Raw genomic sequence first — 23,534 nt, forward strand, 5'->3', positions numbered from 1 at the left:
AAGTAGCAGGCATTATGTTACGGTACCATCTTCCAACACGGGTACCATTGGCGACCGGTCCTAATTCTCTAAGACTTGTTCTTGTTCCCAAATACATAGAAACAACTCACGCGAGGATTCCCCTACTTCTAGCGCAGCACCAGGGCGGTGCTCCAAGGCAAATCAGTACTTCAGGAAATGATGGTTAGAGGTCTAAACTTACATAAAAAACTACGGCTTAAAATAAGCGGGTAGAATGCAAGACGCAGGCAATTTCGCTCATGATCTAGGTGCTCGTCTTTATTATATATTGGACTTCCACTAGTATATTTGATTATCCTAGTTACGGATGGCCATTTAGGTTCTCTCAGCTGTACTGGACCGAGGGAATAGAACGCCTCGTGTCAAGTAGTGACGGTGGCCGTCTTGAGATCGACTGGTTCCTGTGTGCGCGCTCGGAGTTCTACCGTAACGTCATCATCATAATCATCAAAGACAGCAACATCAGTGCTGGCGATGCTGCTTCACTGCCGTACAACCATAAGGTTCGTTTAGTTATATATATATATATATATATATATATAATTGTATTAAAAGACCTAAAGTGAAGAGAAGAGAAAAAGAGTGGGTGAGGGAGGGGACCCAGTGTTGGCCTATGTTAAGCATACTGAGGTGCCTACACCTCCAACCGCTCAATCAGACAATCTGGAAAGAAACTGACAGCACGAACGCCACTGACATCGATTAGCCGCCATTTCTTGCAACGTCTCCAGCCAAGCACAGACGGGGTCACGGGGACCCCATCCTGGAAGTCGCACAACACCAACAACACCCAAACTCTTCGTGATCTCTTTCACGCCTTTCTGCCAAGTCATGTGCTGTCCACCTCGCGGTTTGCGCCATCCTGAAGGAGGCACGGAGAACAACACTCGTCTCGGTAGACGGTGTTTCGGCGTGCGTAGCATATGACCGAGCCATCGTAGTCGATGGTGCTGGATGTTTTCTCGGATTGAGGTGCCTGCAGCACAACCAAATACCCGTTTTCTAATCACGGAAACGTACAGTCGTGGTTATCTCTCTCTCCGGTCAAGGTAACCACTTGTAATATTGCTTCGATATGTTATGGCTCGCAAAGCTTGTCCACTGATAAAGGGAATCTCGTTTCTGAAGTTTGCCGGAAAATTGTAATGAAAATCTCCAGAGAACAAGGATTTTGTCTGGATCAATCTGTGTACTCCTAAGTAAAGTACCGAACAACGCCAGCGGTATCTGAAAGTTAGCTCGTCAGCAGTGCGTATTCTTGGTAACGATGGAATATGAGTCCCACAACGCTACCATCAGTGCCAAATTGAGATACATGAATAACCATGTTTGAACAGGCGAATGCTTCCATGCTTGAGAGTTGTATTGGTTTGACCCAGTAGCCGTCCTGATTCTGTCCATATATTGACCTGTCTCTCAGTTACAGCTGCTGACGCTCAAAGCTATTGAGCAATTTTCGATTGCCTGCACGTATGTGTGGAATGTGTTCACATTGTTTTCGTTCTCTCCGTATGCAACGATTCCGGCTTATCCACACTAAAGCGGGATGTTTGCGTTCACAGGCTCATCAGATTGAACTTCGGATGCGAATGAGTTCTAATGGGAATGAAACCCGATTGGTGTTTCCCAGCTCCGGTGCCATTGTGGAGGACACCTATTGGTTTCAAATGGTGTGAGGGTTGCTACGAATCAACGTATCGATACTATGGGTTCAATGAAGGAAAACGGTTTGTTGTTAAAATCGTGACTGATACCAGGCAGGCTGCGATACGGAAAATGGAACCACTAGAGGTTTACCGGACTCATCATTCATAATCGGGACAGTATCTCTATAATCGCCTTAAAACAATTCACGGTTACAAATGTTGGAAAAAAACGATTAAACTAGATCATCTGATTTGAAATTACACGGCTTTAGCTGGAAACGGGGCAAGAGTACTCAAACAGGCCGTGAAACTCCTGAAAGTCGCCAAATCCAGGTGTGCTACATATCCCGTCGCTACAGTCCCGTTCCCAGGTCGACGCATTGCGCACACATTGAGGCACGTGAGCAAACCTGATGCTAGTTACCAGAGCAAGCTAACACGTGATTCACCGGTAGGCATGCATCAGACTTCAATAAACCACACTGCACATTGGGGGGCGCATGCCATAAACAACTCACAAAGTTTGTGATAATCATGGAGATCGATAAAACAGTAGGTGAGCATGCATTAAATCAAAATTTTAATGCGCGGTAAAAAATATGAAGAAAAACAGTTACCGGAAATAAAGCGGAGGGGGGACAGTAGCGCTGCGCCCAAAAGCAAAACGGCAGCGTATATATGTGGTCCGACATGGAGAGATATCGCTCGATAAATAGGGTGAAACAAAGGCGTTGTTGTCTACTAGAAAGGCGAAGCAAGGACAGCGTGCGCAGCTGGATGTTGCGACTTCTATTGGCATTTAAATTGATTCCATTTGCGTGGTTTGTAAACCTTTGCCTGTAAACTTCGTTTTGAATTGTTCGGGGACGGGAAATTCATCCTAGAATGGATCGTAGGATAAACAGTGTTAGTTCATAAAAGCTATTGACTGGTTTCTAAATATCTGACTTGCATGAAATACATTTTGAAATAAGCCATCCACCCCGACAAGTAAATATGCTATAAGAAAGGTGAAACCAATGAGGGTCGAACTTTGTGGAACCCGAACTCAGCCACAGATATGGTCGATTAAAGAATCACGCATAGAATGCAAACTTATGGCGATTCCAATCGTCAAATTAGCGCGCCATTGAAGGTCAATGATTGGACTAAAACCTCTGAATATTACCCAGCACTAGATCGGAGGGTAACAACGGTGCAATGATATTAGATAGCTGGTAAGGAGATTGTGAATGTATGCTTGGGGTTAGGTCACTAGGGCCAGTGAGATTCGGGAACGCTAGTGGGTGCATAGGAGACACTGTCCAAGAGACAGGATAGAAAACCAACCGCAGCAAAGCAACACCCAGAACCCTATCTCCATAATACCGTGGCACTACTCATCACGTGAGCGGGGAACAAATCAGTGTAATCCGACCAATAGCTGTAATCCGAAATGAGGACAACTGAGCGTATTCTATCAAGGGGAGTGCAGTGATGCTCATGCTGATGTAGGTACTAAATGATGAGGGATATTACGTCTTGTCAGAGGGCCGATCCTTTGGTAGGCGGTTCTAACAGATGGAGTTATGCTGTTCTAAGAATCAGCAAAGTTAAACTATCAGTAAAAAACGCGTCTGGTTACCTCGATAGCGTAGACTATGGAGGCGAACTTCTGACGATGAGCGAGCTTCGCGGATGTGCTCCAAAGTGGCAGACAAATATTCTTCGGAAGTTAACGAAGCATGTTGCGTTTGGCTAGCATTGACTGGGAGCAAGAGTCAAGATAGTGAGTCAGTTTCGAATATGGATGGAATTCCCCTAGGTTCTTTTGAAGTACAACCCTTGAGATATGACCAGGAGTTCGTATCCCGGTCTGCACACCATTTTGAGCCCTAGATTTTGGTGGGATATGTCGGCAAGGCCAAATTCGCAGCAATATGACCAGCAAATTAATAAAGATCATTAGCGAGGAAACGCGGTGCTCGGAGGCGACCCGCTTTTAATGACCTCAAATCAAGTTGACTGGATGGATGTCGCGGGCCATGTGAAGGCATCCACTGATTGTTCAAAATGTGAGTCAACCAGGATCGAGCATCCTAGGACGATACTGCCGCGCTAGCGTAATGTTGTAGAAAATCCCGTGATAACCCTATGAATACAATTGTGATATCTTTTCTTCGACTCTACAAAAAACTACCCCAAGCCACTGCGCTTTTCGATATACCATGGTGTGTGAAATGGGAAGTCAAGGATAGACTGTACTACCGTCTACAGTACACAACACGCGGTACGAGCAAACGTGTTTAGTTAGGAAAGGCCGAAAAGTGGAAATGCCTAACAAGATTCCTATAATGGCAGCTGTTTTCATAAACGGAATGCATACAGTATAATTAATAAAAAGAATCAGACCACAACAATACCCAAAAGGGACTTACATAATCCCCATTCGCTTTCGGAACTAGTACATTCAATTCGGAAGACTTTGCAGTGATTATATCCGCATACAGTGACTGGCTGCTCAAGTAGATTTGACATCCATCCGTTTTGTCAACGTTCACCGTTTGTAACTGACCCATGGACTAGGGACAAGCAGAAATAGCGAGGCGTCAGGGTTTTTTTCATAGTCTGACGAAATGACAACAAGACCGAACAGGTGTTCTGTTCGAGCTTACAGAAATCCTGGAGTAGCTTTTGGGCTACCGTGTAGCCCAACTACAAGTATACTAGTTGGAAGAGTTCCGTCGCTGCTAAACGTCTGGAATTGAAATGCAATGGTTCCAGCTGCTACAGCCCCGATCAGCGAGGATAAGGAGAATGAAAGGGGGTTCAGTATGGCAGGAGGCAAGAGCTACGCAGTAAAGGCGATATTTCTGACCCAAGAACGCATCGGGTGGGAGATACAGCCGTATGTCAGGGACAATAACCGTTTGTTGGTCGCGTCTCGCGGTCTTCATCCGTAGAGACGGCAGTTACAAAGGCAGCTGAGTTGGCTGGCCTTCATGATTCGTTACCAAGTCATGGACTGATCGCTGCTGGATCGTCTCCACCCGACACAAGGGTGAGCGAGGGGGCTCTCTACGAGGCAAACAGTCCTCTGGCGTACGAAGTGTATGACCTAGTCAGCGCAACTTGTCGTGGGTTGAGTTTCCATTAGTTTCGGTCTGCTCAGCAGTACGTCTAACCGTGGTAACATTCTTTTACATACACTACAAACTAGCAGTGAAGAAACACCAAAAAGCGGCATTTGAAAGTTTACACATATCCTTAAAGCGGAGACGATATATGCACTATTGCGGCTTCCGACATTAGAAACATAAACTACAGGAGTTGGAACTCAAAGACTTCCTCCAGCTGCGACAGAAAAAAACTCGATGCTAAGATAGCCTATTAAACTGCCGCTAAAATTTCATTTGGCAGAATACTGCATATATTCATTGCGTTCTGCTTGTGGAATGAACGTTAGTGGCAACAAGTCCTGTAGTGAAGTTGAAAACTAACAGAAATTTCACGTCATCAAATTTAGGAACATTCGGTAAAAATCTCAGTTTATGAGCACATCAACAACATGGATTATAGACTCAATGTGTACCGAATTGGCGTTAATACAGATTGTGTACCTCTGGTGTTCAAAGCTTACGTCGGATCAGTGAGCCCGCTAGTGAAACTTCATCAAGACAATTGAGGTTTGGCGTCGCTCGATACGCCAATAGGAAACACTGGAAAATCTCATCCGTGGGTTCATCCTCTCTGCACTTCTGAATTACACGCTTCAGTGTCAACGAGCGTTCTGCCTGCCGTCCCACTGTGAATGAAACGGCGGCGAGCGGACAGGAATCATACCGTATTCCCGACAAAACTCTGCAAACACCGATGACGCGAACTGACTGCCGCTGTCGGATACAATAGTCTCTGGCATTCCGAAGAGACGGAACTGTCGCCGAAAGTCCCAGAATTTTGTCGCCACATACATTATAATACGACGCGCTACACAAGTGCTTTTGACTCGTAAAGGAAACTACTCACAAGGTTGCTGAAAACTCTTCCACAGCCCAGACCGGTTTCGCCCTTCCGCTTTAAGCTCATCAGGCAGGCGCAGTCCCCGAGTTTACGTCAACCTCATGTTCTACTTGAACCCTAATTGGACTGTTTTCGAGAAATACCCTCATCTGCAAATTAATTTGGTTTTCATGAGAGACTCAACTGGATCTCTCGTTTATGATATTCTACAACTGAATGTGCTGCACACAGGCCGCTTCCTGTTTCAGTTGGCACGATATTCGAGATATCGCAGTATATTTTCATAAAGTAAACTACTCACAAGATTGCTGAAAACTCTTCGACAGCCCACGACCGGTTTCGCCCTTCCACTTTAGGCTCATCAGGTAGGCGCAGTCCCCGGGTTTTCGTCAACCTAATGTTCTACTTGAACCCGGTTTTGTGCGTTAATACACGCTGTGTACCTTTGTTGGTTGTTTTGACGGGAACGTTAGCTCGGAAGGTTCAGACCGAGAACGAAGCTGAGATAATACCGTTATTACATCACGGCTTAAATTGCGCCTATCGACAGCGGTTTTATTGATTGCCGAGATCACGAAGAGGTGATGTTTTATATTCTTAATAGACCTTTATTCCGTTATGTTCGTATAGGAATGTTCTCGTAAGGTTTGAACCTGTGGTTTTAGTTCATTACGCATTATCCTACCCAATAATGCCTAGAATTGCCGTAGTCGCAATTAAGATGTTACCCAAAATGGTGTTTTAGAGGAATGATTGGTTGTGTTTGACGCATTTGAATAGTTTGTTGGGTCATCCAGCAGATGGTGGCGAGAAAGGTAGTTCACACATATCAATAAATCGCCCGAGAGAATGGGTTGTTAAAAACCTGTGGATCGAATTTCCAAACCAAGGGTGCGGTCTCGGAATTCCACACATGAAACGAACGAAAATGGTCATGAGAGACGAATGTATGGATTATAGAATCCCAGTAGGCCTGTGTGCAACTTTCAAGATGGGAACCGGTAGGAGGCTTGAAGGCACCCATGCACGGATTCGACCCCGGATGGTTGAAACGGAAGTTCGTGGTGTTAACCAACAGGATATGCAGATCATCTTCGCTGACAGGAAACTGCCTCTGCGTTTAAGTCGCTCAGCTGTAGCACCCTTTCGGTGCCTAACTGCCATGCCACCAGAAGGTTGCACGAGAGCTGGGATACTGCCAAGTTACCCAAGCCCAGACAGGGGAAGTCGAGAGGCGGAGGTCGGGTTCGAACCACGGAACTTCCGGTCAGTGAATTCGGGCTCTAACCACTTGGGCCATCTCGCCACCCTCTGTGTTCAAGCATCCAACCAAACATACCAAGCTTACAGGTAAGGTCACACCCACGTTCTGCCCAAGACCTGGAAAAATTCTACGCAACGGATACTACAAGTTGACAGGTTGTATATCGGACATTGAAACCGCGTAATCAACGTGAACCAAAGACGATTTGATTGTTCTCTCTAGTCTGTTACACGAGATACACTTACCTGCACTTGCACACTCTGGCAGTTAACAATATCCAGGGCAGAAATCAAATCATCGAAAACCACCCCGGTCTTTTTACAGTTGTCTGTGATGAGAAAACATGGTATAGTTCAGTTGTTAATCCAACACATGAAGAAAGATACAGATAAGCAAGATAAAAGAAAACCTTCGAAAATGGCAACAAATCGCGTTTAGAACAGGATACAATATACAGGAGCAGATGAAAAGTTTGGAATTCAGGTAACCTGATAGCATGGTCGGTCACGATTCCATTCGCATGACTAATACCGAATATCATGTCGCTGTGTTGAGGTAAGAGTAGTAGGTTCATGCATCTGCCTGATACGTGCATACCAGTGAGTTAGGGGGTTCAGTTGTGCCGTGATACTAAGCCAGAACCGTGTCCTTAACATAGAGCAGACAAGCGAAACAAAGTAACACATCACAAGGTGATCAACTGTCGCGTTTGATAAATAGGTGAGTGTTGATAGAAGAGTTTCTACCGACTGTCCAACTAACAGAATGTATGGCTGGTTGTTGGTCTCTTCGCCGACCTTTGCGGTCGCACTGCAAACGCTTCAACACTATATATAGTCAGTGTAGATTTGAGTGGGTCACTATCTCAAGTCATCTTGCACATGACTCGATACGAGGAGGGCAAAGCGAAATATGGTTGAACATTGAGGTCATGGAACTAAACCAATCGGTGGCATAAATTAGAAAACACGAACCAATCTTACCGATGGCCAGACAGCCAAAGTCACAGCTGACCCGAGCTGATTTTCCGGAACCGTACTACACAGTTGAATTCCTGAACAACTCTCAATCAGAGGGACATATTCATATTCATTCATTTAATCGATGTTATGTGCACAGAATCGTCTGAATCGTAGTGGTCTGTCTCAGGTGTGGCATTTCATCTTTACAACATGACCGGTTACCATTCAGCTCCATTGAGCCAATGCAGTTCGACCGGGAAGAAAAATTTGAACCTCACTGAGAACCAATCAATGAACAATGCATGGCAGCAGCGCGATTGGCTTCCTTACTCTTGAAGTTATGATAGCTTCATTTGAGGTGATTATATCTGTCGCTGAAATGAGGCAGAACTGAGATCACATACAATGGCTAGTTGGTTTGGCTTGAGTGTGTTCACTTGGTTATGGACACCTCTGACAGAATATCCAAGGTAGCCGAAATGTTGGGACTATAACACCTTATTCTACAACGTTATATTTTGAGTTATAAACTTTATGATGATATAAAAACCACCTTGATTTTCACTCACAACGAAAACCGAGGTAGATTAGTGAAAAACCACAATGTTACTTGAGAAGCTTTGGAGATGATGGATGACACAGGCATGATAGACAACGTGGAGCGCCTACCCATCATAATTGAGTTGATCTTCCCCTTGACCTCGATAGTACAGCCCACGCATTTGTACACATAAACCGTTTGTTTCGGTTCGGTTTCCGTGATTTTGAGGTGTTGGTTCTGGTAGTTTTCCTACAAGAGCCAAACACGGGAGCACATAATGAAACGCTGAACATCAAAGCAGAATGACATTTACCTGGATGGCAACGAGTACTTCGTACGATAAAGTGGTTATGCTGTGGTAGTGCTTAGTAGCATATATCCACGTTCTCAAGGCACTCACTCTGACGTGAGGGCAAAATATTCACACGTCTAAAGCGGGTTCGTCAAAATTCCAGTCTAAATACAGATAAAACATGAAGCTAAAGAAAGGATGACGTGGAAATTGAACCGTCGTCTTCCGGTGCGGTTGGTAGTTTGCATTGGCTGCGTTACGTCAACAGATGGATCACAATATCGGACACGAGTCGGGAGCTATCACGTAAAAATAACAGAGCAGTGAACAGGACTCCATAAGCGATCAGAATGTGATTCATTTAGGGAGGATCAAGTAGCAATACGTAAGAACACGTGCAGATCGCTTAAAAAGGTGTTACAATGAATGAACGGAATGGAAAGATAGGAGCGAAGTAGACAAGAAAGTGATGAACATAAAGATGAACCCATTACAACTCGTTTATTTCCTGATATAGCACTTGTATCCAAAGTGGACGGGAATCTGGGATTCGACTCCTAACTTTTTACGGAGGACCTGATTAGCACTCGGACGCGGGTTTGCAGTTTCCACAAGCGATAGGTCTGGAGCAGCAACCCAGTCTGTGTTTCAGTCTGATTAAGAGTTAATATGTGGATATAAAAGTATTCCGTTACCTGATTTTTCGGTTTGAAGTTCGAAATCTTAAACCTAGTACTTAGGCATGGGCCTCCTACTCAACAGACTGAACATTTAGGGCGGAAACGCGATCAAATCGGCGGGGTTAGGTTGAGCGGTCGTTCGCGATGTTTGAACAGTACTTAGTACAGACTAATCCTCAAGAGATTTATTTAGTCGCAGCTTGGAGAATTTCTGGCATCCACCGTCACGTCGGTCACGTTCCGAAAATCTATTATCACGACACGATGTAGCAAACAGATCACTAGACAACCACTCAGTGACATGCGGTAGCTTGTTACCGGCAACTGCTGAGTCCCAATCATGGCAAAATTCATCTTGTAGCATATGGATTCCGACTGTTGTGACCAGGCTTTGCTACTGATTGCTGGCTGCCAAACACGTTATGGCTACCAGTGATAAAAAAGGCGGAACCAAAATAGCTCATAGTACGTATCAATAGAAGCCTGGTGGGTTCGCTGATCCAATCGGCGCCTGTCCTGCACCAAGTTTAAAAGAGGATTGAATTTTCCCGTCTAAATGCGTCGGTTCATAGCCTCAGTGATATTTCTCTTGTTTGTGCTATGACTAGAAATCCCCAGTCCGCGAAGTCGCTACTCTGGCGGAGCCTTTAAACTAACCGTGCCTCTGAAACTGAAACGTGTCACTCTAGATTGACTTCAAGTTCATGGTAGTCATTTACCGCAACAGTCATTTAAGATCTTTATGCTGTCCTGCAAATTTTGAGAAGGAACGCAGTTATATTGTAAAAATTCGTTTCTCAAGCATGTTGAACAGAATAAGAAAAGACGTTTTTTTTGGTGCATACATCCAGAAAGGATACAGATCCTTGCAGTGATCTCTAGAGATGACCGCTCACCACAAAGAAAGATGGTACGCTGACCCGAGCCTTCGTCCTGGGAACACAATGGTAGTAGTGGATTTGTAGTACAATGAGAAGGCTGTTTGCACTTAGATTTGGATGACTGTGCCACCCAGCTAGCGGGCGAAGGTTTGGATCGGCCTTATCTGACTTGATTTGAACATTCCACTTGAAAGACCATCGGCTTTACTCACCGGGCGAACTGGCTACTGTGTCAAAAGTGAACCCATCTCATTCCCGCTAGCTCAAAGACTCACAAAAACAGTCTATAGGAAGCCAGAAGGATTGAAGCACAGTCACCTATACTTGCCACACACTTATTTTCACATCCTGTTACTCTTTGTCGAAGAAAACGTTGAGAACTTATATTATATAGATGGCTGTTGTTCAGTTCGCTAGTGCAAACAATTCGTCACCAAACGGATTGAAGTCAAATCCTTTGCTGTTCTTTGATAGACTAGTCGACCACGTCAAACAGTCATTTACCCGCAAAAATGGTCCTTCAAAGTTGAAGCAAAAGGGAAACGACTGTGACGATCAAAAACCCTCCTCATGGATGGCAGGAGAAGAGATTTTTCGAACCACCGATCTGACTAGATAAAAGCGACGAAACGAACGAAGTAGAGATTGCGGGTTTCAACATTGCTGAAGCAATGTTGAGCCACCAATGTGGCCCGAGCCTAGAATATGAGTTTGAACATGGACACTTCAGCATTTGGAGTACACAGAGCTCTGCCTGACTTAGCAAGGATTATCCAGTGTGCCAACGGGTGCGTATTCGTTGAGTCGGACACAAATATATGGTTGATTCAATCGCATAAATTCCATCCCTAATATTGAATAAGGGCTTTGGACTATAAAGCCGAGTTGTTCAAATTCCCAGATGAGAAGTTCACAGGTTACCAGCGAATAATTTCGTTCGCTGGCTATGTAAGTTGGGGAGGCCTTGACACCCTGTGTGGAACAAAGGCGTAAGTTTGTACGTGGAAATTGAGACGCGTTCGTAGTGCTCTGTGTTTTGATTACAAATGACTAAAATGTAGTAAGTAAGTACACAATATTGATATTGTTACAAGCGATAAAAAATCGTTCAGCTGTAGCACCCTTTCGGTGCCTAGCTGCGATGCCACCAGAAGGTTGCACGAGGGCTGGGATACTGCCAGGTTGCCCAAGCCTAGACAAGGAGAGTCGGGCGGCAGAGGTCGGGTTCGAACCACGGACCTTCCGGTCAGTGAATTCGCGCTCTAACCACTTGAGCCATCTCGCCCCTACAAGCGATGCTAGGATTGATGAAACTAACAAGAAAGAAATAAGACTTCAACAACAGCCCAGAACTTACAACGACCCATTTGTTCCCACGTAATTCCATTACTGGCGTTGCCTGCTTCGTTCCGTTGTTCGAGGTGGTAGGTTTAGGTGCTTTTTGGGGTGGTCCGGAGCGTGGTTGAAGGCCTGCACCAGCACGTAATTCTGGGTTCTTGTGGGTTTTCATACCATCGGAAACTTTGCGCAGTCCAGCTGTAATAGCCTCCCCGCGGTTGAGCTCAGCAAACAAAGCATTCCTGGTCGGATCACCCTGAAACAAATAAATAATAATGGTAAAAACAATAGTTCGACTGTCGTTCGCTTTCGGTGCATAGCTGCTCTGTAAACCGAAAGATACGGATCACCGAAACAGCAGGTCATGCCGAAGAGTGATAAAAGTAGTGTCTCTCAATAGTTAAAATAACAGCCGAATTGCCGTTGAATACCACCTTTTCTTTTTTAGAAAGTTCTGTTGCGGATAAAACCAACAGGGAAATAAGAAATGCCCGGGGACGGCTGAACCTAAGTACCAGTGAGTCGTAGAATACAGTCATGACCAGGCACCAACAGCGATTTTGACATGGATTAGCATCCATTCTCTTGGACCACCTCGGGATACAAGGATTTCCCACTCAATGTCTCCCATGGGATTCAAGCTTTGTCCATGTCATCATTCACACATTGCATACGACCAAACCGTCACACTCTAGGGCACTGAATACGCTCATTTGAAGTTTGTGCTGGAAACCTAAAAACACGTTTTCGGCCAGTCTCGTGTAAACCCGCAGAAGCCAATGCACATAATAAATAAAGTTAATAAAGTGCTCAAAATGCTTCGATTTCTGGCTAGCGAAGCTTATGCCTAATAGCCATCCAGTCCCTCCTGCCTCCCGTCTGTACAAGATTCTTTTTAAGCCTGCGGCTAAGTTGTTTTAACATCACAAGTGGTCATTAGTCTGTTCTTCGAGCTGGGCAACTGGATTGCGGACAGTGCATCCGAGCTACCCATACCTCGTGGAACTGCAAAATTGGCAAGTGGCGCGAATCGAAAAAGTGGTTCGGGCTTTTGAGATTCACTCCGGCACACTGCAATCCTAGTTTCAGTCAACTTAAACTTGCGTCTGCTAAAATGGAATATCCTTATGTCCTGGATCCAGTCTAAATGGTTCCAAATCAAACATCGGAGTTTTGAAAACTCTGTAGCATCCAACTCCAAGTACTGATTCACACGGACATGCTTCGTAGACGCAATATTCCTGGGTTTCGCGTAAGTCATAGAGACTTGGTCACGGAAAAAGAGGCATACGGAAATACCAATGCACAACACGCCGACCCGATAAAACAGAGCAGGTCAATTCCGAAAGGTCTGCTTTGATCAAGCAGGTCGCTGACTCAACCGGGTAATCTGATTACTGGTGAATATCCGGACAGTTAACCCAACTCATCACTCACCCATCCTCACAAAGGACCTGATGATCACCAACTCCAAGGCCTGAAATTAGCCTGGAGGTTTCAGTAGCTAATAGCTGTTAGTCAAATATCCATCTGGCTTGCCAAATGGCTTGCTGCGTCCACCTGAATGATTCCAATGAGCACAAAAAACCTCATGCGGCAGATTTTCGGAAACCAATTCTAACCTTGGTGGAATCGAATATATCCTTAGAGGCTATCTGAGCATGGAAAGATAATCTGGAATGGAAGATTGGAGGATGGGCACCAATCGAATCACCAGAAATCAGGTCAACACAGTAAATGTCCTCTAAGGCTGAGAAGTATGTTGTTCCACTGCCAGGTTATGGAACAAAATGCAACACTGGCTTTGACTCAGGTCACCATAGGTTTACAAACGCAAACTTGGCGAGAATAATATTTGACAAAGGTGGTCAAAGATCGAGCTCCCATCCGCTGAACACCAAGCAAGTCTTTCTAGCAAAATCCGTGAAATCTAGGCAAGATTGAAATCGGTCCTCTCTACATTTCAGGACTTTTGCGCCTAGAAAAAGGTTATCAACAGCCCATGAAATGCTGAATACATAAAGTGTTGAAAGGGAGCGTCCTATTAGGGTAGAATCAAAGTAGGGTGTTGCAGGGGTTCAGTCTAGAGCCAAGAAAGATGAGTCCAGTAGAAACAAAACGGCCGTTAGATTATCAAGAACTCGATCGAATATGCATGCTCACAACCTATGTTTGCGTGGTACCAAGAGAAAGAAGGGACAATGGGATTAGCGGACTTCGGTTTGAAACAATTTCAAGTCACGTGAGACTCAAACGATATAATAAAGATATCCGTTCAGCTGAAACACCCTTTCGGTGCCTAGGTGCCATGCCACCCGAAGGAAGCAAGAAGACTGGGATACTGTTAAGTCGCCCAGACAGGAGAAGTCAAGATGCAGAGATCGGGTTCCAACCACGGACCTTCCGAGCAGTAAATTCAAGCTCTAACCACTGAGCCATCTTGCCCTCAAATAAGCTGATTCACACTGGCCCAACAACGTAGGGGACATTAGGGTTTTAAAGGGAAACTGCAGCAAACACAAGACAACTCCTTCCTGACCCAAAGGTTTGTGCTAAATTCCATCAGGTTGGCGGACAAACGTGAACACACCTAGTTCTCTGTCGGGGCGAGATGGCTCGAGTGGTTCGAGCACGAATTTACTGACCGGAAGGTCCGTGGTTCGAACCCGACCGCTATCTCTCGACTTCCCCTGCCTAGGCTTGGGAAAACTGGCAGTATTCCAGCCCTCGTGCAGCCTTCGAGTGGCATGGCAGTTAGGCACCAAAAGGGTGCTACAGCTGAGCGATCTGTCGGTTAACTATCAGGTGAATATGTCTTACATTCCATTTCCCATTCATTAGGTAAGGGGGGTTGATGTTAACTAACCTAAAGAGAATGTTCGACCATTGTTGTAGGTCATCAGCAATCGGCACTTCATCCAACGTAAGTAGAAGTCGAATCTCCAACCTTTGCAACCACTTTCTACTGAGAATTGTAAGTGACTGAAGGTTGCTCAAGCGAGTTTTCTAACAGAAATCATAATTTTTACGAGGGAGGTCATAAAGGAATCTGGTTAAGCTGAATTATCTGTTGGATAAGAAGTCAAGCTCTCAAAACATATTGCACTACGTGTCTCTCCTATTCACGACGATGGTAGTGCCACGATATACGATACTGTATGAATAGTCAATGGTGTACCGAACCGAAACATCGACACGGCTGTCACCACTTTCTAGCGCTTTATCAAAAGTAATAGACTCACAGCCGTAAGAACTGGGCTATACTGAACCGAAAAACGGAAAATTTATAAACACATTTACGAATGAAAATGCAAAAAAAACCTTCCGGTGAGCTGATGTTTATTCATCTTTCAGATAAAAGCGTACTGACTTCAGAAACAGCTGTTTCGTCTGCACCCCATCTAAACAGGACAAATGTGGGATTTGCGGTGACAGAGGTCGTAGCAACGGTGGTTTTTAACTGCCAATGTGAGTACGTGGGAACGTTGTCAACGGGGCTCTGATCGACGTCAGCGTAGACCAGAGTAGCTAAGCTATCATACAATCGGCGTGGGAAGAATTACCTAACTAGCAAATGGAAAGTGAGAATGGATGGAATCCGGAAGACCCTTTAGTTGAAATCATGGGTTGATTGTGGACAATGCGATGAAGATATCAGCTACAATAGAAAAAATGGGTTCTGTTGCGCTCCACGCAACATACCTTCTTTTCTTGCCTGGTAATTCTAGTTCGTGTTTGATGAAGCGAACGAATAAGAGCATCAGACATGGTGCAACTCGTGTACCTTGCAAAGTAAACCAGCTAAAACCATATGTACTCGACGGATGAACATTGAAAGAAAGGCAAGTTAGAAAATGAGACGCACTGATGGAGCTGCCGGTGCGACCAAGTCTGCGTCAGAAAACGCCGGTGGAGGAGCGGGTACACCGCCGCCTGTAGACGGACACGAAGTGCCGTTGACGTTCCAACTCAGACCAGTTGTATGATTTTTCCTCACGTAGTCGCGCAATCCGTCCCACAGAGACGTAAGGGCCTTTGTCCATGCCAAGTGTTGCGGGTCTCTGTAACCGAAGAATTAAAATGTGTTGACATCCAGGAATTCAATATAAATAACGGTAGGAAACAGTGAGCGTTTCAGAGTCGGTCTTTTCACCCACATAAATGTACTCCGCGGATTTCGTACCGATTAATTGGGAACACTGCTGTCGGTGATGATGATGATAATATTTACGAAGTATCTTTTCGTTAACGTGGGAACACTTTCCACAAATGACTGCATGTCTTCGAATCGGACACTTTCCTGATGAGCGGGCCTTCAAGTGCCTTTGAAAAAGGATTTCATATGAAACAGAAACCTTCACATAAGGACCATAAGATAATCCTTTGTATCGTGGTCTGCGTATTAACTGCCAACAAAAGTGAGGTCTCCAACCTTTCCTCATAAAAAAGAGGCACGTTAGACCCGTGACATCGCAGGTGACTGCGCACCCCGAGTTACCAAAAGCTGAGCAAACCCCAAGAAAGTGGCCTTGATGTAAAATACTCCCTGGAATCTCTGCGACAGCCAACGACCAGTTTCGGGATTCATCAGTTTTCGCCAACTTTATGTTGTACTTGAACTCGGCAAAAAAGCAGTTGACCATATTTCGGGAGATCACTTGAAAAGGACAACTAAAAGTGGTTCCTTCAGTTATGCCTCAACCGTGCCCATTGCTCGGAAGCGACTGGGAACACTACCTGAGGCTTTTAATGTCGGACGTTGGTAGCACAAGGATGGTTCTGTTTTCCTATGATAAGGGGCATTCTATTACGCTTCTGTGGGTCCCATTTGGAGGGGTGCCGTAGAGATGAACAAGTGTGTTTCCATTGCAAACAAATCTATCCAGGTACAGAAGAATTCGGTGTGACGGGTTCTACTATAGTGATATTCCATTCCCGTGAAGTACCAACAGTTTTAGGCAAAGCAGGGCTGGGACAAAGCTAAATGAGTGTGCAGTTTTCTAGCTGAAAGAACCAGTTCACCTAAGAAACAATCTTCATAGAACGGTTCCCACGATCGTCACCCTGGAGCAAAGTAGTTCACGATACTCTTGCATAGAAAAGCCATAAAACACTAAATTCAATTGAGTCTCCCGTGAAAACCAAATTGATTTGCAGATGAGTGTATTTCTCGAAAACAGTCCAATTTGGGTTCAAGTAGAACATAAGGTTGACGGAAACTCAGGGACTGCGCCTACCTAATGAGCCCCAAGAAGGGCGACACCGGTCATGGGCAGTCGAAGAATTTTCAGCAACCTTGTAAGTAGTTTACTCTATGAAAACGCTGGACCATATTCAGTCGACATTAAATGAAGGCAAATAACGTGGTCACAACGAGTTAGAATGCACGGTATATTAAGTCTGGAAAGTCTTCGTCGTTTTTGTAAAAGCGCCGGTTTGCGCAACCCAAACGTCTCATTCTGCACCCGCTGAAACACCAAAAAAACAAAAGATCATTTGGTGGCACCTTTCATCATTGCGTACATCAAAACGCCCTGTTGTGTCCACATTCTCACGAATTCAGTTAAATGCGACTAGCAAACCGTGGCGAGACGCGCTGAAACTCGTTCGAGCGATCGTTCTATCGATCGCATAACGGCGACGCAGCAAGACAGTGCCTGATGGGTCGCCCACTGCGCTGATTAGACGAATGATGAGACAAGAAAAATTGAGGAGGCAACGACCGTAGCTCACACGTAACGCGACACTGCAACTGGAAAAAGCTCCCGCCCCCGTGTAACAAACTTCTTCTGGCACCTGGCGACCAAGAGGGGATAGTGATACTGTACAGTAGTGCGCGTATTGGTGGTCCGGTTTCCACAATAATAAAGTTGCGCGTTGGTTCAGTACTACTAGCGATGCGATGCGGTCAACAACAGAAAGACGAGTTCAGGAACTTTGGGCGAAGTACTAAAACACTGGCATAGCAGACGAAACAGGCGATGCACTCCTACGAACGAACGTTTTGCATGTGAGATTCCCCACGAAATTGGAACTAAGGAAAACTCCACCCACCAATATGCACTGCGACATCGTGGAGCAAGCTGAGTCCGAATTTTTGTTGGTCTACATCATTTGCAGTAATGGCGATGAGAAAAATCTGGGAAGTTTACATTTCAGACCTCGTAAACACACGTTTTGTCCTGTTATCTGGCACACCTCATTACATCGGAACAGCAAGCCTTTCCCAATTGGGTTTCGATCATATTAAAATCACATTGTTACGCGTATGCTCGCATCGAATATAAGGTTAAATTAGTTGGTTGAGCATGTATTATGGCACAAAAGCTATCGGGCCATTATTCCCGCGTGTAACTGAAGGCATTGTCCCGAGTGTCCAGTTTCAGAACCGAAAAATTCCACAGCTGGTACAGTTGAGTGCATGTCTGAATGGAGCATTCAAAAATCGATGGATCAAGAGGTAAAGGTACTTGGTCTGGCCGAAATCGGACCCCATGTACCATTTCCGTTAAGAAACCTAAAGCAGTGTGAACGAGCAAGAAAAAATCATCCAAACGTGCTCCGCATAGAAAATCAGGGCTAGTCATCCTGGGCGTATGCTCTTGTAAAGTAGAGTTCTGAGAAGCATTTGGAATGGGCGTATGACTAAGATTACGCAAATACCAACATCATGTACCGTACAATCGAACTGTGCCCTTTTTACTACGGGTTCTGGAACAGTGTGTCTAGAGTGAATGTTTTAGGAGGCCAGGATATCCTCACTGTCCATTCATCTCAAGTGCCACACAAATAGGAGGGGGGAAATGAGTGAAATGTCGTCTGATCAGCTGTAACACCTTTTCGGGGCCTTGATGCCGAGCCAACTGATGGACGCCCGAGGGCTAAGATACTGCCAGGTTGCCCAAGCCTAAAAAGGAGTAGTCGAGATGCTGAGGTTGGATTCAACCCACTGACCTTTCGGTCGGTAAGTTGGCGCCTTAATCACTGGTTCTTTGAATCAACCATCACCCGAAATAACTCGGGAAAGTCAGTAAAAAAATTTGAGACAAACTTAGAGAAGGGAACTTTTTCACTCANCTCTAAACAAAAAGTGTTCCTCGGTTGAAAGTAAGCATCCCGCTAGCTGTTGTGCAAGCAGTTAATTACCAACTAATAAACCGCTCCACTGTTACAATGATTGACCATAGGGAAACGCCAGAGAAGCATCTGGTTTTGCTGCCAAAATAACACCATGAATTTAGCCAGATTGATACCGAGTTTTGCGAAAGCTGTCAGTCAGATGGAAAACTGCCTCCTCTCTACATATTAAAAGCCAATTTCAAAAGGCTCGTTATTTCTCTGAACCATCCCAATGCAACGAGTGGACCTGCATACCAGGGAAATTTTCAAATTCGGAACTTCCTTGCTAGGTCATGCTTCGTCACTGTCCGCAACTACCAGTCCAGTGCCAGATGAATCAGCTTGTTGTGGACAGTAGAGGAGGGGGTTAATAGCTTCTTCAAGTTCCAGTGTCGAATGAGGTATCAGCTACAGCCGGTATCGCGTTAATTTGTTTTGACAGATCGTGATTCTTGTGTCTTATCATCCAGCTAACTAGCACAACGGGCGAGACCATCGGGCAGTCTGGCTGTGCGGCGGTCATGCGATCCAGAGAACACTTATCATCGCTCGGTTGGGTTTCAGCGGATCTCACCACAATGGGCTCATTGCATTTAGCTGACATCGCACCTGGACTAGTGTTTCAGCGTATGCAATGAATCAGGATGCCACTAACTAACCTTGTGATGTCGGGGTTATTTAGCGCAGCAGCTAGGTTACAAAGACGACATAGACTTTCTGAACTAACGGTTGTTTGCAACTGACGAGGAAGGTGAGAACGAAAACAGTTTGACACTTCAGCAGCCAATCGTACTAAGAGTGGGTAACAATACGGGTGGCTCGGAACATTTACAGACGAATTTTTAGGAAACTCACTTTTCTTTGAAATCTTTGATAACGCGATTTATGAAGAATTGAGCGGCTTCTTGCATGTTTTGGATGTACGGAGCAGGTGCGGGTGTCTGTGGGATTCTTTTTTGCAAAAACAAAAGCACATGCTTACCACACTGACCCAACCTAAAGCGAGTATGGATTCAGCGACCGCAGAAAGGTGGTTGAAATATTGACTGCTCCGCTTTTTATCCTTATATTGCTGAAAACAATGGAGGAGCTATGTGTAAAACAGGAAAGACTTACCACCACGGCGGCGACTGGCTCGCCACACTGTCTCAATAATCCCTCAAGATGTGATTCTGACGGCTTGCCATGCTGAGCAGCATTTTCAATTATTTGTCGCTGGCAGACGAAGCATTTTTGAACCAGATCACTCTAAATAAAGATAGATGAGAGGAAGAGCAAAGGATACCTGTTCCTTCACGTCACCGCCAATCTTTTTGCTCAGAGTCAGGAATTCAGCAAGTGGGCCAGAAATTAAGTCATCGTACTCCTTCAAAGAGTTGTTGCTTTTGGGGTTCCCTAGATACACTGAAGGAGAATCTGACAGTACTCACCTTTAGAAGAAAACTGAGTGCTTGTTTGTGGACAGCGGTTCATTCCGGTATCCTGAGAGCTCTCCAAACACAAGACGACCTTTTCAAGCCGATCTAAAAGTGACTCAAGCTTATCCATACCTACAACCGTATGAAACCTCTGGTAATCAGTCGGATGAAATAAGCTGGACTCTCACAAACGGACTTTTGGGCTTTTATATCTGAGTATTTAGATTCCGATTATAGTTTTGTCGAACTCAAGGAGTACGGCGCCGACACTTCACTATATGTTGAAGTTACGAATGTTTTACATGAATTATTTGTTATATGGAGACGATTAGTTCTTAGAGCACAGTGTTAGTGAGCTTGTGCGAAGATGCCAACAGCGTGAGCAAAGTATTTGAGTGAAGGCGTTTGTTAAGTTAGGAAAAACCAAGGATCACAAACGTTGGCATGCCAAATACATTCCAACTTGAGGTTTGCAGTCAAATGTTTTACGATGATCAGTACGAACACGGGGTAGTGAGAATTCAAAAACGATTATAATTGATGGAGGACTCGAGTTCGATCAGTTGATCTTTGTGAATGCAAACTGGACCATTTCGATCTTGATAACAGCTCTACTTGGAAACTCCCCTTGCTAAGCCAAAAATTACTCGCTTTTGTACCCCAATCTGCTGACTTCCTCCGTAAGCGGGGTGTGTGCATCCTGGAAAGCGCTAGAGAGAGGCAGCAAACAAGTGGATGATCGGGGTTTACTCGGGTGGTCCAGAAGGAGCAACAGGCAGTGGCTGATCCTTACCACTGACGGTGACAGTGATCAATTTGGCTTTGGAGCTAGTTCGTAGGCACCATAATGTGGTCAAACGATCTGCATTATTTCGGAAGTTAGCAATGCGAAGCAACAGTGTGAAGCGAGAACAGAACTGCAACAGGTATCTTCCATCATTCGTCCCTCAACTAATACCGTCAGCAATTAGGACTCCGACAACTGTACGTTCAACTGCTTCTGTCGTCACACCATCGGTAACCACAACCTCTGGACACTAGGCCCGATGTAAAAGACCACATAAGTTATTAAGTTGTCTTTTGCAGATTCGGGGATACAATCTTTTAAGGCAAACGAGCTGTGCAGAAGCGACTAACCACAAGGACAAGTCGACCACGGGTGCTTATGCTTGATGGTTTAGCAAAATTATGACTACAATACATCCCGTCACAATGACTTGTCACAAGGCCGAAACCATACAAACGGCGAGATAATAATCTCGTTTACAACACTTGTGTTATCCAGCGTTCTTTCCAAGGGAAAGCGCGAGGTGACGGAGAGGGGATCCCGGGTTTAGGGTTTGGTAGATTCTGTACTCTTGGTTGGCAGTGCGTCTTATGATCACGATAACATTCACTATCTGTGCAGGGGACTGGACATGACCATGGTTGATGTACAAGTTGTGATTTTGAACAGCCGTCCCTCAGTAGAACAAGGCATGTTATTTTCACTGTGATGATACAGATTATGATTGTTCAGGTTTTACGGATCTCGTGGCCCAGTGAGCGAACGTTGGAGTTATTTCTATTCCACATTCATTAGAGGCTGGGAGTGTCTCCCATGACCATATGAATATCGAACGTCGTGACCTGACACTATTTGAGGAGGTGGACTCAGTTGATAGCTTCCCCTAGACCCTTACACGTCCACAGGAGTTGGCGCACAGCCGGGAATTTATGGAGGACACCTCTGCTCCACATATACTGTCATAGATCCTCAAGAACCAACAGAGTCAAAGGGGCCATTCATGTCAAGTGAGACTCCCATCGTAGGTTGGTGGGAGTGCCGCTGCTCCAGAATATGTCTGGGGGTGATCTGAATAGGTGAACTGATCACACTGCTTAGGTTGCGCTGGCTTGAACACGTGCTCAGTGTGCCAGTCGATCGACTTCGGCGAAGGGTTCTTTTCGCAGGACCACACGAAAGGTGGGAACGAGCCAGGGGAGGTCAAACACTTGGCAACGAAGTTTGAAAGCCAGTACCAGCAAACGCAGCTGCGCCGGTCATTGCTGTCTCTCTGGATGGGGGCCCCGAAACGTGACACATCAATGGTTAGAGACACTGTCAAACAAGACCCAATCGCACCCTCAAGGAAGCTGGTGCATCCAAGCCATTGCCGTCCGATCCTGATGCCTCTTCAAGTTCCAAAAGGAATATTCATTCTCCTTATTCTGATAAGCGACCCAATTTACAGTCCATCTGCTCACATGCACTGTCTCCAGGCGCTGTCTTGCAGGAGTTCAGCTAAGCTGTTCCACAAAGTGTTCGACCCGATTTCCCAGTTGGCGTTTGTGCGCAAAGAAAATAATCCATTGGGTTCCAAACCAGCAAAGCGCGTTCAGCTCTCAGCCTGAGTGCATGGCAGCTAGGCACCGAATGGGCTCTACAGCTGAACGATAATAATTAATTATACGCCACACATTCCACGTGTTATTACTTCTGGATCACCAGACACACGGACGGTGAAATTTATAAAAGGTGAGTTCGCACTTGTCGTTTAACATGCATGACCACGCTTGGGTGTTGTATGAGTGTTCTAGAGAAACATGATTAACCGATTTTGCCGGAGTGCAAGGTCTGGGCAACCTAGAATAGATTACGGACTGCGGAGCGTATAAGGCGCATCGGCATATAACTAAGAGCCAACTGTTCCGGTGATATTTACTTGTGGGTGGAGGATGGGGTGGAAAGGGGCATCAATCGACAGTGGTCGATAATGGTGCCCGTTCCCAAAAAAGGTACTCTCAGGGAATTAGTAGCAACCAAGGTGTTAGTTTGACTCCCGTTGTAACAAGGCTTCTAGAATCACCGACTCTTGGTCGTCTTACGACGGCACACGAATCCTTGACCTGTGAACACCAAGCGGGTGTTCGACCGGATAGAAGATGCGTCGAACACATCTCCCAACTCCTCCAGGTGTTGGAGAAACGCCACATGTCCAGAGGACCCCTAATATTGGTGATCCTTGACTTCAAGGGTGTCTTCAAAACTGTCGATCGGTCAGTGGTGTCAACTGCACTTGCTTAAAAGGGTATGCCTCAGAAGTTTGTGAACATAATCCGCTTCCTATATTCACATACCTTTGGGTGTGAGTGTATCATGAGCTCCCAAAAAGCTTACCTACAGAAAGTGTGTGGGATATCTACTCTCTTCGTCCTTGTCCAACTTCATCATCGATGGAATAATGAATCAAAGGCTGGAAGGTCCTCAAAACCCTGTGGCTCAAATCGTTGCTGGTGAGAACCTTATCGACCTGGAATACGCAGGCAATTCCGTCCTCATTTCTGAAGTCGATAGCAGAGTACATCATCAACATCATTGACGGCATGACCT

The 23,534-nt window shown here is 45.4% G+C and overlaps 1 protein-coding gene across 1 annotated transcript; it reads right to left on the bottom strand.

Moving 5' to 3' along the window:
• Nucleotides 1-1,843: 1,843 nt before the first annotated feature.
• Nucleotides 1,844-21,364, bottom strand: T265_01327 (hypothetical protein; the record flags this gene model as incomplete). Its single annotated transcript, XM_009165333.1, is given in 13 exon segments — nucleotides 1,844-2,547; nucleotides 4,085-4,228; nucleotides 7,176-7,258; nucleotides 8,562-8,682; nucleotides 11,644-11,880; nucleotides 15,490-15,685; nucleotides 19,599-19,684; nucleotides 19,726-19,815; nucleotides 19,860-19,991; nucleotides 20,029-20,159; nucleotides 20,174-20,312; nucleotides 20,809-20,871; nucleotides 21,299-21,364. 13 exon segments carry the CDS (start codon nucleotides 21,362-21,364, stop codon nucleotides 2,467-2,469), a joined length of 1,569 nt encoding a protein of 522 aa, XP_009163597.1.
• Nucleotides 21,365-23,534: the final 2,170 nt, after the last annotated feature.

The sequence above is a fragment of the Opisthorchis viverrini genome (genome assembly GCF_000715545.1).
Source record: "Opisthorchis viverrini unplaced genomic scaffold opera_v5_14, whole genome shotgun sequence".
NCBI lineage: Eukaryota > Metazoa > Platyhelminthes > Trematoda > Opisthorchiida > Opisthorchiidae > Opisthorchis > Opisthorchis viverrini.